Source organism: Festucalex cinctus, chromosome 1 (genome assembly GCF_051991245.1).
Source record: "Festucalex cinctus isolate MCC-2025b chromosome 1, RoL_Fcin_1.0, whole genome shotgun sequence".
Classification (NCBI taxonomy): domain Eukaryota; kingdom Metazoa; phylum Chordata; class Actinopteri; order Syngnathiformes; family Syngnathidae; genus Festucalex; species Festucalex cinctus.
This window is the reverse complement of record NC_135411.1, coordinates 36,850,668-36,865,935: the sequence shown is the minus strand read 5'-3', so window position 1 is coordinate 36,865,935 and position 15,268 is coordinate 36,850,668. Positions and strand designations below refer to the sequence as shown.

At 40.0% G+C, this 15,268-nt stretch overlaps 2 protein-coding genes and 1 long non-coding RNA gene across 5 annotated transcripts in view; 1 reads left to right on the top strand and 2 right to left on the bottom strand.

The window, feature by feature from the left end:
• LOC144026731 (uncharacterized) overlaps positions 1-4,725 on the top strand; it is a 38,161-nt gene extending 33,436 nt beyond the window's left edge. For both annotated transcript variants that reach the window (XR_013285287.1, XR_013285286.1), the window contains one exon: positions 4,194-4,725. This is a non-coding gene — a long non-coding RNA (uncharacterized LOC144026731). The remainder of the gene's footprint in view (positions 1-4,193) is intronic.
• Positions 190-1,998, bottom strand: LOC144026715 (metalloproteinase inhibitor 2-like). The gene is made up of 5 exons (XM_077533650.1): positions 1,747-1,998; positions 1,423-1,505; positions 1,245-1,347; positions 959-1,077; positions 190-401 (listed from the first exon to the last, which is right to left on the bottom strand). The coding sequence occupies exons 1-5, from the start codon at positions 1,874-1,876 to the stop codon at positions 228-230; spliced, it is 609 nt and encodes a 202-aa protein (XP_077389776.1). The 5' UTR covers positions 1,877-1,998; the 3' UTR covers positions 190-227.
• A 7,812-nt stretch (positions 4,726-12,537) lies between the features above and the next one.
• LOC144026695 (metalloproteinase inhibitor 2-like) lies at positions 12,538-14,256 on the bottom strand. 2 transcript variants are annotated; one of them, XM_077533615.1, is made up of 5 exons: positions 14,000-14,255; positions 13,678-13,760; positions 13,512-13,614; positions 13,226-13,344; positions 12,538-13,128 (listed from the first exon to the last, which is right to left on the bottom strand). In XM_077533615.1, the coding sequence occupies exons 1-5, from the start codon at positions 14,127-14,129 to the stop codon at positions 12,934-12,936; spliced, it is 630 nt and encodes a 209-aa protein (XP_077389741.1). In that variant the 5' UTR covers positions 14,130-14,255; the 3' UTR covers positions 12,538-12,933. The 2 variants fall into 2 exon arrangements, with proteins under 2 accessions (XP_077389741.1, XP_077389733.1); XM_077533607.1 differs by having other exon boundaries at positions 13,512-13,760; positions 14,000-14,256.
• Positions 14,257-15,268: the final 1,012 nt, after the last annotated feature.

The following is a 15,268-nucleotide window of genomic DNA, read 5'->3' as shown; positions in this document are numbered from 1 at the left end:
ATCATGTGGCTCTGATATTTTGAAGGGGAACAGCCAAAACCTATAGGACTCAGGCCCAAGTTTGGCCACAGGAGCACAAGGAATAGACTAAATGGTCAGGTGAAAAATGGGGTGACTGAATCAGAAATGTTCCAATTACCACAAAAACTTCAGCCATTGCCATATGATTTGTCAGAGACAAGACCTGCATTGGTTTTATTAATTTTTTATTTTGCCTTTATAGCCTTTCAAAGCCAGGGATTCTTTACAGACGGCCTGTACCAGGCACAACAGCCGTTGCTGCTTTTGATACAAGCAAAGTTTTGGGCTTGGTCGTGACTGTTCTTCCCCGGCAGGAAGTCTGTCCACAAGCACTCCGTTGGGCCGTTCATGCAGCACGGAAAGGAGAAGCAGGACTTGATCTGTGGGTGACCAAGGAGAGGGATTTAATCAACACACACCACATGGCTACTAGAATCTTAAAGGTGTCTTTACTGAACAATTTTCAGCAGTGAAGAGTTAATATTTTGTCCAGAATGAATTTGATAACTTCATACTATTTTTATGTACAATGAATACCTTTAAAAAGTAATGTTTCTACTTTCTGTCAACATCACCCGTGCTGAGGAAGCAGGTAACGACCAATCATGGTTCACCTGTTTTCTGGGTTTGGTCAGTAAACTGAGTCATGATTGGTTGTTACTGACTTCCTGAGCACAGGTGATGTCATCTTCAGGTGACAGCAAGTGGCAAAGTAGTTTGTAAAAGGTATTACTTGTTCATGAAAAATAATTAAGTTATCACATTAGACAAAATATTAACTTTTTACTGCTGAAAATGCCTCAATGAGTCAAGTATCGCTTTCAATTATAAAACAATTAGCAGTACTTGTCCATGTGTTTATAGTGAGCATCTACTAAAAATTAAGGTCATTTAAAACTGCACAAACAAATTGAAGGCTAAAATCCATTTGTGTTACCATGCAACCACAGCCCTCTGCATAGCTGGACAAAAGATTCTTCGTGGTGCTCAAGGCATCCCACGGCTCATGGAAGTCACATAGGGAGACATGCAGTGTGCCGTCAGACTGCAGCTTGCCTGTCAAGACAGGATGGGAAGTGTCAGGTCATCCAGTAAAAGGACGCATGTTACAATACATATCACAAGTCTAAAACTGTTAGGAATTTTTGTAAGCACTCTCAGGCTTACATTTTAGCACTATTGTTTGATTTTACATATGTTGTAAATGTTCCAGCTTTTTATACCCATGAGTAGATATTCAGTGCCTGTAGTCAGAGTGACTCCACATGCTGCAGAGTTGGGTCCAGTGTAGACGGCAGCAAAAAGCTTTTTAACACCCTTGAAGGTCTGAAAAGCAAAAGATTCATGTCTCACATGCACACTGTACAAGTTTTTTTTTTTTTTGTCCACAAGTATTCTCACCATCAAGTGTTGGATGTCATACTTGGTGGGTCGACCTTTACCTTGGGCACCAGGCATCACTCCAAGAACCTTGGCCCTGATGACTAGGAAGTCAAACGACATGTTTTCAAAAGATGCATTAAAACCCAAATGGGGGCACCAACGAAGTAGCAAAGAATCAAACCAAACACGCATATCTTTAACTGTTTATACATTTTAAAAAGGGGAAAAAAAAATACAATTAGAAATACCACTAACCTTCATTGAGAGCACCTGCTTCAATTTGACATGCAAACAAATTGCCAGCTGTAAACATATCCTGTGAAATTAATGCTTAACACTCACCAACAATGTCTGTTTGGCAATATAACTGCTGCGGATGAATTGGGAAACAGCTACAGGCTTGTGCTCCTTCCTCCTGGAGCCCCCACAAGCACAGCAGCACCAGGGGCAGCACAAACGTCTTCCAGCTCATCCTTTTAGGCAACGAAGTAAGAAAAAGCAGAAGCAGGTTTTAGTTGTCCAAGCGGGCTGCAGTTCCACAAGCAGATTGCGTTCTGTCATAAGAGGAGGTTCACTCTGCTTGTGCTGAGGTTGACAGGGCCTTTTTCTAGCTGCAGACTCCACCCACAATTAAGTGACGACACGTGCACACAATGATTGATGACTGCTTTCACCTGACACATTTTTATCATCTAAACACAAAGAGATTTCCTGTAAAATAATAGGCTGCAAATTTTATCCAAGTTCCATCCATCGATCATCTACCGTTTATCGAGAGTCAAGTCGCAGTTTCAACAAATTTCAACCTGCAGAAATTTGACAAAAAAAATATAAAGTTTTTGTGTTGAGGTAAAGAAAAGTTCACTCATTTGTTCTGGTCTTGTCCATACAGGAGACAATTGTGGTGTAAATTATCACCATTTATTACATCATTTTTATACTTTTTTTTGTTGTTGTTGTTGTCATTTTTTTAAGTATCAATGTGCGTCTGTCTACCCAAGAGTAACACAACTGTTCATTCTCTTTCTCTGATCTACTAAAGCACAGCATTAAAATGAACAATGCTGCGTTCCAAGAAAGTGGGAAGTCAGAGGTTTTTTTTACACGCAATTTGTACCGACTGCGTTAAGATATGCAGTTATGTCCTATCATGAATTTAATCTATATGAAATGCTTATTCCTTAAAAGCACAGGTGCCCAAGTCCAGTCCTTGAGAGCCAGATCCAAGCCTGTTTTCCATGTCTCCCTAATCCAACACATCTAAATTAAATTATCAGCTCATCTTTACACAAGCCTGAGAACCATCTTTATCATAAATCAGGTGTTACCCCCAAGCACACCTCGTCCTTTAATTAAAGGTGTATTCAATGCTCTTATGTCACTGTGTCTTCCAGGTATACCAGGGGTCTCCAGGTTCGGTCCTCGAGAGCCCCTATCCAGCCAGTTTTCCATGTCTCCGTCCTTCAGCACAGCTGAATCTAATGATTATGGAGAGAAATTTGTGTCTTTATTTTCAATCAAACAAAAAAGGAATTTGCAATCAAAAAAAAATTTCAATCAAACAAAAAGGGGATTTGCAACCTCAAATAAATTTTAATCAAACAAAAAAGGGTTTTCATATAAAATAAAAATTTGCAAACAAAAAAAAACATTTCAAACATGGATTTGTATTTTAATAAAATCTTTTGCAAACGTTTTTTTCGTTTTGTTTGCGAATCTGTTTTTTGGTTGCGAATCTGTTTTTTGGTTGCGAATCTGTTTTTTGATTGAAACCTGTTTTTTGGTTGCGAATCTTTTTCTGTGTTGTGTGGGCGGAGTCCTCCATTCAACCGATGATAGAAGCCTTGTCATTGGTCAGCTTGGAAGCCGCTGCGACAACTTTCATTGGTCAGATAGGAATGGGGGTGTGACAATGTTCGTCTGACTCTCCCTGGAGCATTCTATTCTACAGTACAGTCGCCGCCAGCAACGAGGTAAATATAAACCCCCCCCCTCACTTCTAGTTTTCCGTTTTGTTTATCTGCCATTTATCTAAAAGCAACCCTTGATCTATCGTTTATCCGGTGATTTGTTCTAACCATTACAATTAACGTAATCACTCACTCAGCATTGCTTAGCCATGTTAGCTCGCTAGGTAACTGATGGTCCGATACACGATACATACATACATACATTTGTTTCACATACAGGCAGGGCTGGGAATCGAATTTATTTACACTAGCTGCTTCCCCTAAATCTTGGATGTTTGAAGTAGAGATTCAATTCATGATAATTCTGTGATTATTATTTATTGGTCCTGGTTGTTTACTGTACGAGTCAGGTTGAAAAAGAGGGGGAACTCATGCACCGTCAAAGCGGTGACATTGCTACTACTAGGCCACGTAAACGTTTGATTTTGGTTAGTCTAGTCATGAATCGTGATGTTTTGTTGGTACGAGAAACGGCCCAAATAAACGGCCTTCTGAGATAGCTGTTATTATGCTTATTCCTGATTATTTTATTACATCATTACATTAATAAAATGCTAATTATTAATCACTTATGAGAAGTTCTGGTCATTGAAATAAGTAGCCTCTGCTACATTTATTATGTCTTGGGTGTTTGAAATACAGAGGAAGTGACTGAGATTACGTAATATAAATACATTTAGTTCCTGTGATTGTTTCATTGTAGTTTTCCTGTTTCAATAATGTTCAAAACATGTGTCAAACATAACTTTGTCAGAATTTTTTTTTTTTACATGTTTGGTACTTAATTCAAGCACACTTTTCTTTACTTTTTAGATGCAGATGCAGAAGATGAAGTTGGTGGTTGGTCACCTCTCTTCATGAGGTGATGCTGTGGATAACTGAGCAGGGCCACAAGCACCTGCTTATGTCAGACAGAGCAATTTAAAATATCAATAAACTTTGACCACAATTGTGAGGTACAAATGCCAGGTCACACATTATGTTACCCCCTGCACAAACACCATTACATTTCCAACTGCTCATATGAGTGATTACCATTCCTTTAAATCACATCTACTGACTGCTATCACCTTTGATGCCAGATTTGACACAGTGTAATTGAAAGGGCAAAAAAAAAAAAAAATCACATCCATTTCATTTTTTTGAGTAATTACAGGCTGTTCCTACCAAAATGTTTGTTTTAAGTTTAACAGTTCATTTTCTGAGCTTTCTTGATTTCTTGTTGGCAGGCCAATCATTTCTTGAGAAAAATGTCTGTATAAAATCTATAAAATGCTGAATAATTGACTGGTTGTTAGTTCATATGCATGCTTTTTTTATGAAATAAAAGTCAAACTGTTTTACACAGGAATTTATTTTCATTTTTTACATAAATTTAAATGACCCTTTGGGCCGCGAGACACTAGCACTAGAAGCAACATTGAGAGTCTGCAAATAAATGACGCGACCAAAACTCAAGGACTCCTTGTTTGGATTGATTTGCCGTAAAGCAACAAGTCTTTCCTCAGGTAAACGACAGTGGATGTCAGGTATAACGATCCCGTGTTCACCGTGATGGTCCAAGGGTAGTGTCTCTTCAGCTTGCTGGATCTGTAATATCAAATACATTTATGAAAGCTACAGTAACTCCAAGAACTTTTACTCATATAAAGTTTTTTCCTCTGGTTATGTACGCTTTTACCAGCAATAAAACTGCCCTGGCCTGCTCCTCTTACAGTAAACATGCATCTCGCTATGTCTACATTTTCTACCCCTTGGTCTGCTCGCACTCTAAAAGAAAAAATCTAGTCAGTGTAATTGCAAAAGTACACCTACAACTCAGATTCCCCTTCTGTTTCAATCTGACTCATACAGTAAACAACCAGGACCAATAAATAATAATCACAGAATTATCACGAATTTAATCTCTACTTCAAACATCCAAAATTAAGGGGAAGCAGCTAGTGTAAATAAATTCGATTCCCAGCCCTGCCTGTATGTGAAACAAATGTATGTATGTATGTATCGTGTATCGGACCATCAGTTACCTAGCTAGCTAACATGGCTAAGCAATGCTGAGTGAGTGATTACGTTAATTGTAATGGTTAGAACAAATCACCGGATAAACGATAGATCAAGGGTTGCTTTTAGATAAATGTCAGATAAACAAAACGGAAAACTAGAAGTGAGGGGGGGTGTCATATTTACCTCGATGCTGGCGGCGACTGGACAAAATGAACCAGGAAATAGTCAGACGAACATTGTCACACCCCCATTCCTATCTGACCAATGAAAGTTGTCGCAGCGGCTTCCAAGCTGACCAATGACAAGGCTTCTATCATCGGTTGAACGGAGGACCCCGCCCACACAACACAGAAAAAGATTCACAACCAAAAAACAGGTTTCAATCAAAAAACAGATCCGCAACCAAAAAACAGATTCGCAACCAAAAAACAGATTCGCAAACAAAACGAAAAAAATACTTGCAAAAGATTTTATTAAAATACAAATCCATGTTTGAAATGTTTTTTTTTGTTTGCAAATTTTTATTTTATATAAAAACCCTTTTTTGTTTGATTAAAATTTATTTGAGGTTGCAAATCCCCTTTTTGTTTGATTGAAATTTTTTTTTGATTGCAAATCCCCTTTTTGTTTGATTGAAATTTTTTTTTGATTGCAAATTCCTTTTTTGTTTGATTGAAAATAAAGACACAAATTTCTCTCCATAAATATGGAGGTAAATATGGTGCATAAGTGTTTGTACCTGTAGAAATGACAACTTGTAGTCAAAGAAGTCGCCAGTCATGTGACTTTTGCCCCAAATTTCTCGCTACAAATGGTGCAAAAGCAAAACTGATTCGTACTCGTAGAGGTCTGTGATTTGTATGCGTAGAGAAGGGGGCGGGCTCTGGAGGATTTGGGCGGGCTGAAGCTCAACCTCATTGGTTCAGCGAACGACAGTGGGTTGATCTCAAAATAGGTCACGTTATTCTCATTAATAGGGCTGGGAATCTTTGACTGTCTCACGATCCGATTCGATTACGATTTTTGGGTCTACGATTCGATTCAGAATCGATTTTCGATTCCAAATTATTTGATTGACAAATGATTTCTGCTTCAATTTACAGATATGCAGAACATTGTCATGATCTACTTCAGTTTGCTTTGCAAGACAAAATAACAAATAGAGACATTAAAGTGTCGTTTTTTTGTTTAAACATTTATTAATTTTGTATTGTAAGTGCCTTTTCCCACAAAAACAGCATGTGGGCTACAACTGCCTTTTCCCCATCTTCTTCATTTCTAATTTAAATAAAATAGATTTTTGGATATTAATTTCGATTCGATTCATAAATGAGAATCTCGATTCTTTTATGAATCGATTTTTTTGGCACACCACTACTCATAAATATGCACAACAGAGTAGCGACCACAGCATATGCGTCATTTTTTTGGGTGGGGCACACTTCAACCTAAATCTAAGGTTCTTCAGGGTGAACAGTGGCGTTTTGACAACGGCAAATGTGTTCAGAAATATTTTCTTACTTAAACGCGATTATTCTGAAATCCAAAAGACAATCGGGGAAAAATTGTGCTTCATTTTGCATTTACTCATCTCAAAAGTTCATTTGCAACAAAAGCACTCATCACTTCTGTAAACAACCATGTCTGAATGAATGACTCTGTGACCCAGCATCTTCTATCTGGAATTGGCTAGCAGTTGCCTTCATTTGCTTTTTGGATTCAGGGCTGTACAATATGGACAAAATTTCATAACTCGATATTTTTGTCAGACATCTCTATTCTTTGGTCTTTGACTCAGCATGAGACTTCACATCATTTCACTTCTTATGTTGCCTTCTGTATTTTATTTTATACTCATTTTTATTGACTTATTCACTTCCCTACAACTTGTTATACTGTGATTGGCTGTCAACCAGTCAAGGGTGTACCCCGTCTACTGCCCGAAGCCAGCTGCGATTGGCTCCAGCACCCTCCGCGACCCTTGTGAGGATTAAGTGGTCAAGAAAATGGATGGATCTTATTTTTCAATATTCATTTTATTTGCATGTATACTTACCTACTTCAATCAATCAATCAATCAATCAACTTTATTTATATAGCACCTTTCATACATTTAAAATGCAACTCAAAGTGCTGGACATCCATAATGCAATAAAATAAAAGAAAGAAAAAGCCCCCCCATCCCCATGATCGTACCCACAGACACACCCAAAACCCAACAAACACATGAAAACCACAACATGGCGGGGCACAGATGTACCCTGTAAGGAAAGGCACCCAGGAGGAGTTCATCCACATTGAGATGGATGAAGACCAATCATCCCTCTCAGTGTGGAGGCTCCCCCATGAGAAAACACTGGAGCTAAAAATTTTATAACTACCAAATAAAAACATTTAAACACTAAAAGAAAACGGTTAAACACGATAGAAAAAATAAATAAATAAAAACAAAGCTACAAGACAATATAGATTAAAAATTAAATAAATAAAAGGGGATAAAAAAATAAAAATAATAATAAATAAAATATCGAGTCCAGGCTCGGACCTTCCTGGATGGAGTTTGCATGTTCTCCCCGTGCCCGCGTGGGTCTTCTCCGGGTACTCCGGTCTCCTCCCACATTCCAAAGACATACATGGCAGGTTAATTGGGCGCTCCGAATTGTCCCTAGGTGTGCGTGTGAGTGTGGATGGTTGTTCGTCTCTGTGTGCCCTGCGATTGGTTGGCAACCAGTCCAGGGTGTCCCCCGCCTACTGCCCAGAGCCAGCTGAGATAGGCGCCAGCAGCCCGCGCGACCCTTGTGAGGAATAAGCGGTCAAGAAAATGGATGGATGGATGGATAAATAAAATAAAATAAAATAAAATAGAATTAAATAAAAATAAAAAAAGGTCAATCAAATGCCAAACTAAAAAAGTAAGTCTTAAGCCTCCTCTTAAAAACATAAATATTCTCTGCAGACCTGATGCTCTCCGGCAGGCCATTCCATAGGTGAGGACCATAGTGGCTAAAGGCAGCTTCACCATGTGTCTTGGTCCTCACCTTTGGAATAGTTAAAAGGCCGCTGCCAGAAGACCTCAGAGGCCGCGAGGGGTAATAGGGTAAAAGCAAGTCAGATAAATAAGATGGGCCAAGACCGTTAAGACATTTAAAAACTAATAAAAGCACCTTAAAATCAATCCTGAAACGCACGGGGAGCCAATGCAGCGATTTTAAAACTGGTGTAATGTGCTCCCGCCCTCCGGTCCCCGTCAGCACACGTGCAGCTGAGTTCTGAAGGAGCTGTAGGACTGAAATATTCTTTTTGGGAAGACCAGAGAGCAGGGAATTACAATAATCTAAACGACAAGAAATAAAAGCATGCATCAGCACCTCCGTGTTGGCCTGTGAGAGAAACGGGCGGACTCTGGCAATATTCTTAAGATGGTAAAAAACAATCTCGGCTACATTTTTAATATGAGGAATAAAACTAAGCTCAGAGTCAAAAATGACGTCCAAATTCTTCACACATTGCGAGGGTTTAAAATCTTGTAGTTTAGGTAAAAGTTTCTCTCTCTGACCTTCAGGACCGATGACTAAAAACTCTGTTTTGTCCTGGTTGAGCTGCAGGAAATTTTTTGCCATCCATGACTTAATATCTAAAATACAGTTTAAAAGGGTATCAACACGGTAAACTACAGCTGTGTATCGTCAGCGTAACTGTGGAAGTTGACGCCGTGTCTCCTGATGACTTCCCCATGGGGAAGCATGTAAAAGATTAAAAAGTAATGGGCCTAAGATTGAACCTTGGGGAACCCCACATTTAATTTCATGGGTTTCAGAGGAACATGTATCCATACTTACAAAGAAATATCGGTGTGTGAGATAGGAATAAAACCAGTTAAAAGCAGTACCAGAGATGCCCACCAGGCTTCTAAGTCTGTTTAATAAAGTGTGGTGATCTACTGTATCAAAGGCAGCACTTAAATCCAGTAGCACCAAGATTGTAAGCTTTTTCAGGTCTTCATGCCTGATATCATTTAAAATCTTTAAAAGGGCAGTCTCGGTACTGTGGTTCATCCAAAAACCAGACTGATATTTCTCTAAAATATTATTTGTATCTAAAAATGAATTTAAATTGAATAAAAACATTTTTTTCCCTAAAATCTTACTTAAAAAGGGTAAGTTGGATACAGGTCGGTAACTATTAAAACTGCTGGGGTCCAAATTGCTTTTCTTCAGAAGGGGCTTCACTACCGCCGTTTTAAAGGCGGCAGGAAAGACACCCGTCTGAAGAGAGCAATTGACTATATTTAAAATCTGATCCTCAAAAAGTCCATAAAATGTCTTAAAAAGTGATGTGGGAATCGGATCTAAAAGGCAGGTTGTTGGGTTGACCTGGGAGAAAACTCGACCAAGTGTCCTTGCATCAACCAGGGTAAAACTTTCCAGTGTTTCCTCAGGTAAAAGTGACTGTCCATATTTATTAAAAATTATATTTTGATCAACTAAAAGACTGGACCTAATGCCATCAATTTTACTTCTGAAGTGGTCTGCAAAGCCATCACAGAGAGTGTTTGATGGAGTCTGTGATGGCTTTTTAAAATCAGGATTGGTTAAAAGATCGAAAGTGGAGAAAAGAAATGTAGGATCTTTTGAATGAACTGCGATTAAATTTGAGAAATAAGATATTCTTGCCTGTTTGACTGTTTTATTGTAGGATTTAAGTTGTTCACGTAAAATTTCATAATGTATTGAAAGTTTAGTTTTTCTCCACCTCCTTTCAGCACACCTGCATTTTCGTTTTCATTTTTTAATCTCGTCATTTCTCCACGGGGGAATAGTCTTTAATTTTATAGTTTTGGTTAAAAGTGGAGCTACTTCATCCAAAGTTGTTCTTAAGTTCTTATTAAAATTATCAACAATAAAATCATATGAAGCAGGTAGAAAGTCTGCAGGGATTCTCTTAAGATTCTCAATAAAATTTGCAGCCACCTCAGAAGTTAGGTAGCGTTTCCTCACTGTTCTCACCGGGGCATCCTGATGATTAAAACTGGCGATGTTAAAAAATACACAATAGTGGTCAGACACAGCCAGGTCAACAACAGAGGACACACCAATGGACAGGCCATAGGTTATGACCAAGTCCAAAGTGTGTCCTCTGTTGTGAGTCGGCTGTGTGACATGCTGTTTAAAATCAAGACAGTTTAAAAGGTTTAAAAATTCTCTGGACAATGGGTCCGAGATATTATCAACGTGGACATTAAAATCGCCAGTTACTAAAATTCGATTATAAGTAGTAAGTAAAATCGATAGGAACTCTGAAAACTCACTAATAAAAGAAGTAGAATGATGGGGAGGTCTATAAACTAAAACACAGAGAATAGGAGGATTGCTACAAACAAAAGCATGATACTCAAATGATAGATAAGTATTAAAAATAACTTCCCTTGAAGCTAAAGTGACTTTAAAAATGGATGCAGTCCCACCTCCACGTTTACCATCCCTGTTAGAAAATAAAAAGTTAAAATTGGATGGGCAAGCCTCGGTGAGAACAACTGGGGCATCTGTGCCGAGCCATGTCTCTGATAGAAGAATACCTTCTAGGTTGTTGTCTAAGATCAGGTCATTTATAATAAAAGTTTTGTTTAAAAGAGAGCGCACATTCAGCACAGCCAATTTAATGTTTGTGCCGAATGTGCGCTCATAGTCACAATTAAAAGAATTGTTAACATATAAAAGATTATTAATGTTAAAAATGTTTTGTTTGTGTGTGGGGGGAAATCGTCTGCCTGTGATAGTAGAAATTGGGAAACGGTTATCTGTATGCATTCTAACTGTAGTGACTGTACTAATTGTAGGAATTTGATACAGAACTTCAGACACCGAGGGGGCAGTTAGTCATTGACGAAACACATGTAACGAATAAACAATGTTCTCGGCTAATTTCCGAGCACCGAGTATTGAGGGGTGAATACCATCATTTCTAAAATAAGATGCCCGCTCCCAAAACAAATTAAAATGATCAATAAAAGACATATTATAAAAACAGCATTCAGACTGTAGCCAAGAATGGAGGCTCAAAAGTCGGCTAAAGCGCTCGCTTCCTCGGCCCAGAGTAGGAATCGGACCCGAAATAAAAACATGTTTCCCACAGTCTTTAATGGCTTCCAACAAATCAATAAAATCTTGCTTTAGAAGTTCGGACTGACGGAGAGAAGTGTCGTTGGCTCCAACATGTATTACGATGTTCCGAACATAAGGAAATTTAGCCAACATGCTAGGAAACCGCTCTAAAATATTACGAACTCTGGCACCAGGGTAACAGCGCGTGATGGTGGATTCCGCTCTCAAGTTCCTCACGATCGAATCTCCGATGATGAGTGGTCGGAGCTGCTGTGACACGAGCCATGGACGTGGGACTCACCGGTCGCGTTCCCCGAGTAGTTACGGCAGCCTCGGTCACGGCGGGGGTAGCCTTAGTCACAGCGGATCCGGCTGCTGACGGCGAGCACGGAAGCCGCTGACAGCCTTGCGCTGGACGGGCTCCGGGAGAGCGTGGCTTATTTCCCCTCCGGTTACGGCTACCCGACCCATAATGGCGGTCAAGCGGCGGGAAGTCCTCCTCATGGAAGACCCCAAAACGGTTAGAGAGCTGGATATCGCGTGGATTCAACGGGTCGGGCAGATGAGGCGATTTACTCGACCTGTTATTATGGGCAGTTTGCCAGTCGGAGTGGGGAGTGGAGGACTGGATGTTAGGACTCGGAGTGAGAGAAACACGCCCCACTCTTTTAGGTTTGGCTCCAAGCTCGTTCCAACGGCCATCTTCCAGAGGTTGGACGGGCACTGTGGAGTCCAATTCGATGCCAGGTGCAGCAGAAGAGGCTGCACCAAGTATAACCATGGAGTCGAGGAACCTCTCATCGTCATGGATTTTATGAAGCACAGAGATCCGTTCCTGAAGCTCGACAATGGTCTGGGACAGGTGGATGCAGTGGTCGCAAGTCCTCGGTGGGGTAAGTGCAGACATATTCGCCTTGAACTTGTGTTTTTTTTCCACTTGTCTCTACTGCAAGACTGATTTATATTCCATTCACAGCACTTTGATGCAGCAATGGATGTTTTAAAGTGCCTTATAAATAAGCACGAGTTGAGGTATGTCAGTATACAGAAACGATATGTGGGTTATCTAGGGGATTTATTTTTTCCGTTCAATTGGTCCCCAGGCGACCTACGAGACATGTCACGGGGTTCTGTTTTAACAATGAAATTAAGATTCTGAGCAGGGTTAGGCCATTCAAGTTCTCCACTCTAAACCTTTAGGCCAGCCAGTGTTAAACATCTTACACATTTGTTGCCTCGTCTGTGACATCGTTAGTGTGAATGACTCGCAATAAGTCATTGAACACCAACAGTAATGAGTCACTGCCACTCAAAAAGTCTGTATTGTTTGAAAGGCATTGTCATAAGGTCAACCAAATAGGCCTGTGTACACATTACATCCATCATTGTGAAAGAATCAGAAATACTTGAGTCAGAGAGAGAGAAAAAAAAAACTGCATTGATTTGATTTATAGTTAGCCTCTTGAAGCTGGATATTGCTTTACAGATCCAGCAGCCCCCCTGTACCAGTCACAACAGCCATTGCTGCTTTTGATGCAAGCAAAGTTCTGGGCCTGGTCATGACTGTTCATCTTCCCTGGCAGAAAGTCGGTCCACAAGCACTCAGTTAGGCCGTTCATGCAGCACGGAAAGGAGAAGCAGGACTTGATCTGTGCGTTACAGGACAAATTTAAAGCACATCTAGTAGAATAAGGGGCCTCTAAATAACTGCATAAACAAATTAAAAGGTTAAAATCCATTTGTTACCGTGCAACCACAGCCCTCTGCATAGCTGGACAAAAGATTCTTCGTGGTGCTCAAGGCATCCCACGGCTCATGGAAGTCACATAGGGAGACATGCAGTGTGCCGTCAGACTGCAGCTTGCCTGTAAAGACAGGATGGGAAGTGTCAGGTCATCCAGTAAAAGGACGCATGTTACAATACATATCACAAGTCTAAAACTGTTAGGAATTTTTGTAAGCACTCTCAGGCTTACATTTTAGCACTATTGTTTGATTTTACATATGTTGTAAATGTTCCAGCTTTTTATACCCATGAGTAGATATTCAGTGCCCGTGGTCAGAGTGACTCCACATGCTGCAGAGTTGGGTCCAGTGTAGATGGCAGCAAAAAGCTTTTTAACACCCTTGAAGGTCTGAAAAGCAAAAGATTGATGTCTCACATGCACAAGTTTGTTTTTGTCCACAAGTATTCTCACCATCAAGTGTTGGATGTCATACTTGGTGGGTCGACCTTTACCTTGGGCACCAGGCATCACTCCAAGAACCTTGGCCCTGATGACTAGGAAGTCAAACGACATGTTTTCAAAAGATGCATTAAAACCCAAATGGGGGCACCAACGAAGTAGCAAAGAATCAAACCAAACAAGCATATCTAACTGTTTATACATTTTAAAAAGGGGGAAAAAAAATACAATTAGAAATACCACTAACCTTCATTGAGAGCACCTGCTTCAATTTGACATGCAAACAAATTGCCAGCTGTAAACATATCCTGTGAAATTAATGCTTAATACTCACCAACAATGTCTGTTTGGCAATATAACTGCTGCGGATGAATTGGGAAACAGCTACAGGCTTGTGCTCCTTCCTCCTGGAGCCCCCACAAGCACAGCAGCACCAGGGGCAGCACAAACGTCTTCCAGCTCATCCTTTTAGGCAACGAAGTAAGAAAAAGCAGAAGCAGGTTTTAGTTGTCCAAGCGGGCTGCAGTTCCACAAGCAGATTGCGTTCTGTCATAAGAGGAGGTTCACTCTGCTTGTACTGAGGTTGACAGGGCCTTTTTCTAGCTGCAGACTCCACCCACAATTAAGTGACGACACGTGCACACACTGATTGATGACTGCTTTCACCTGACACATTTTTATCATCTAAACACAAAGAGATTTCCTGTAAAATAATAGGCTGCATATTTTATCCAAGTTCCATCCATCGATCATCTACCGTTTATCGAGAGTCAAGTCGCAGTTTCAACAAATTTCAAACTGCAGAAATTTGACAAAAAAAATATAAAGTTTTTGTGTTGAGGTAAAGAAAAGTTCACTCATTTGTTCTGGTCTTGTCCATACAGGAGACAATTGTGGTGTAAATTATCACCATTTATTACATCATTTTTATACTTTTTTTTGTTGTTGTTGTCATTTTTTTAAGTATCAATGTGCGTCTGTCTACCCAAGAGTAACACAACTGTTCATTCTCTTTCTCTGATCTACTAAAGCACAGCATTAAAATGAACAATGCTGCGTTCCAAGAAAGTGGGAAGTCAGAGGTTTTTTTTACACGCAATTTGTACCGACTGCGTTAAGATATGCAGTTATGTCCTATCATGAATTTAATCTATATGAAATGCTTATTCCTTAAAAGCACAGGTGCCCAAGTCCAGTCCTTGAGAGCCAGATCCAAGCCTGTTTTCCATGTCTCCCTAATCCAACACATCTAAATTAAATTATCAGCTCATCTTTACACAAGCCTGAGAACCATCTTTATCATAAATCAGGTGTTACCCCCAAGCACACCTCGTCCTTTAATTAAAGGTGTATTCAATGCTCTTATGTCACTGTGTCTTCCAGGTATACCAGGGGTCTCCAGGTTCGGTCCTCGAGAGCCCCTATCCAGCCAGTTTTCCATGTCTCCGTCCTTCAGCACAGCTGAATCTAATGATCAGCTAATCAGCAAGCTTTGCAGAAGCCTGATAACGATCCCGATCATGAATCAGGTGTGTTAGTGGAGAGAAACATGGAAAACAGGTTGGATAGGGGCTCTCGAGGACCCAACTTGGAGACACCTTGA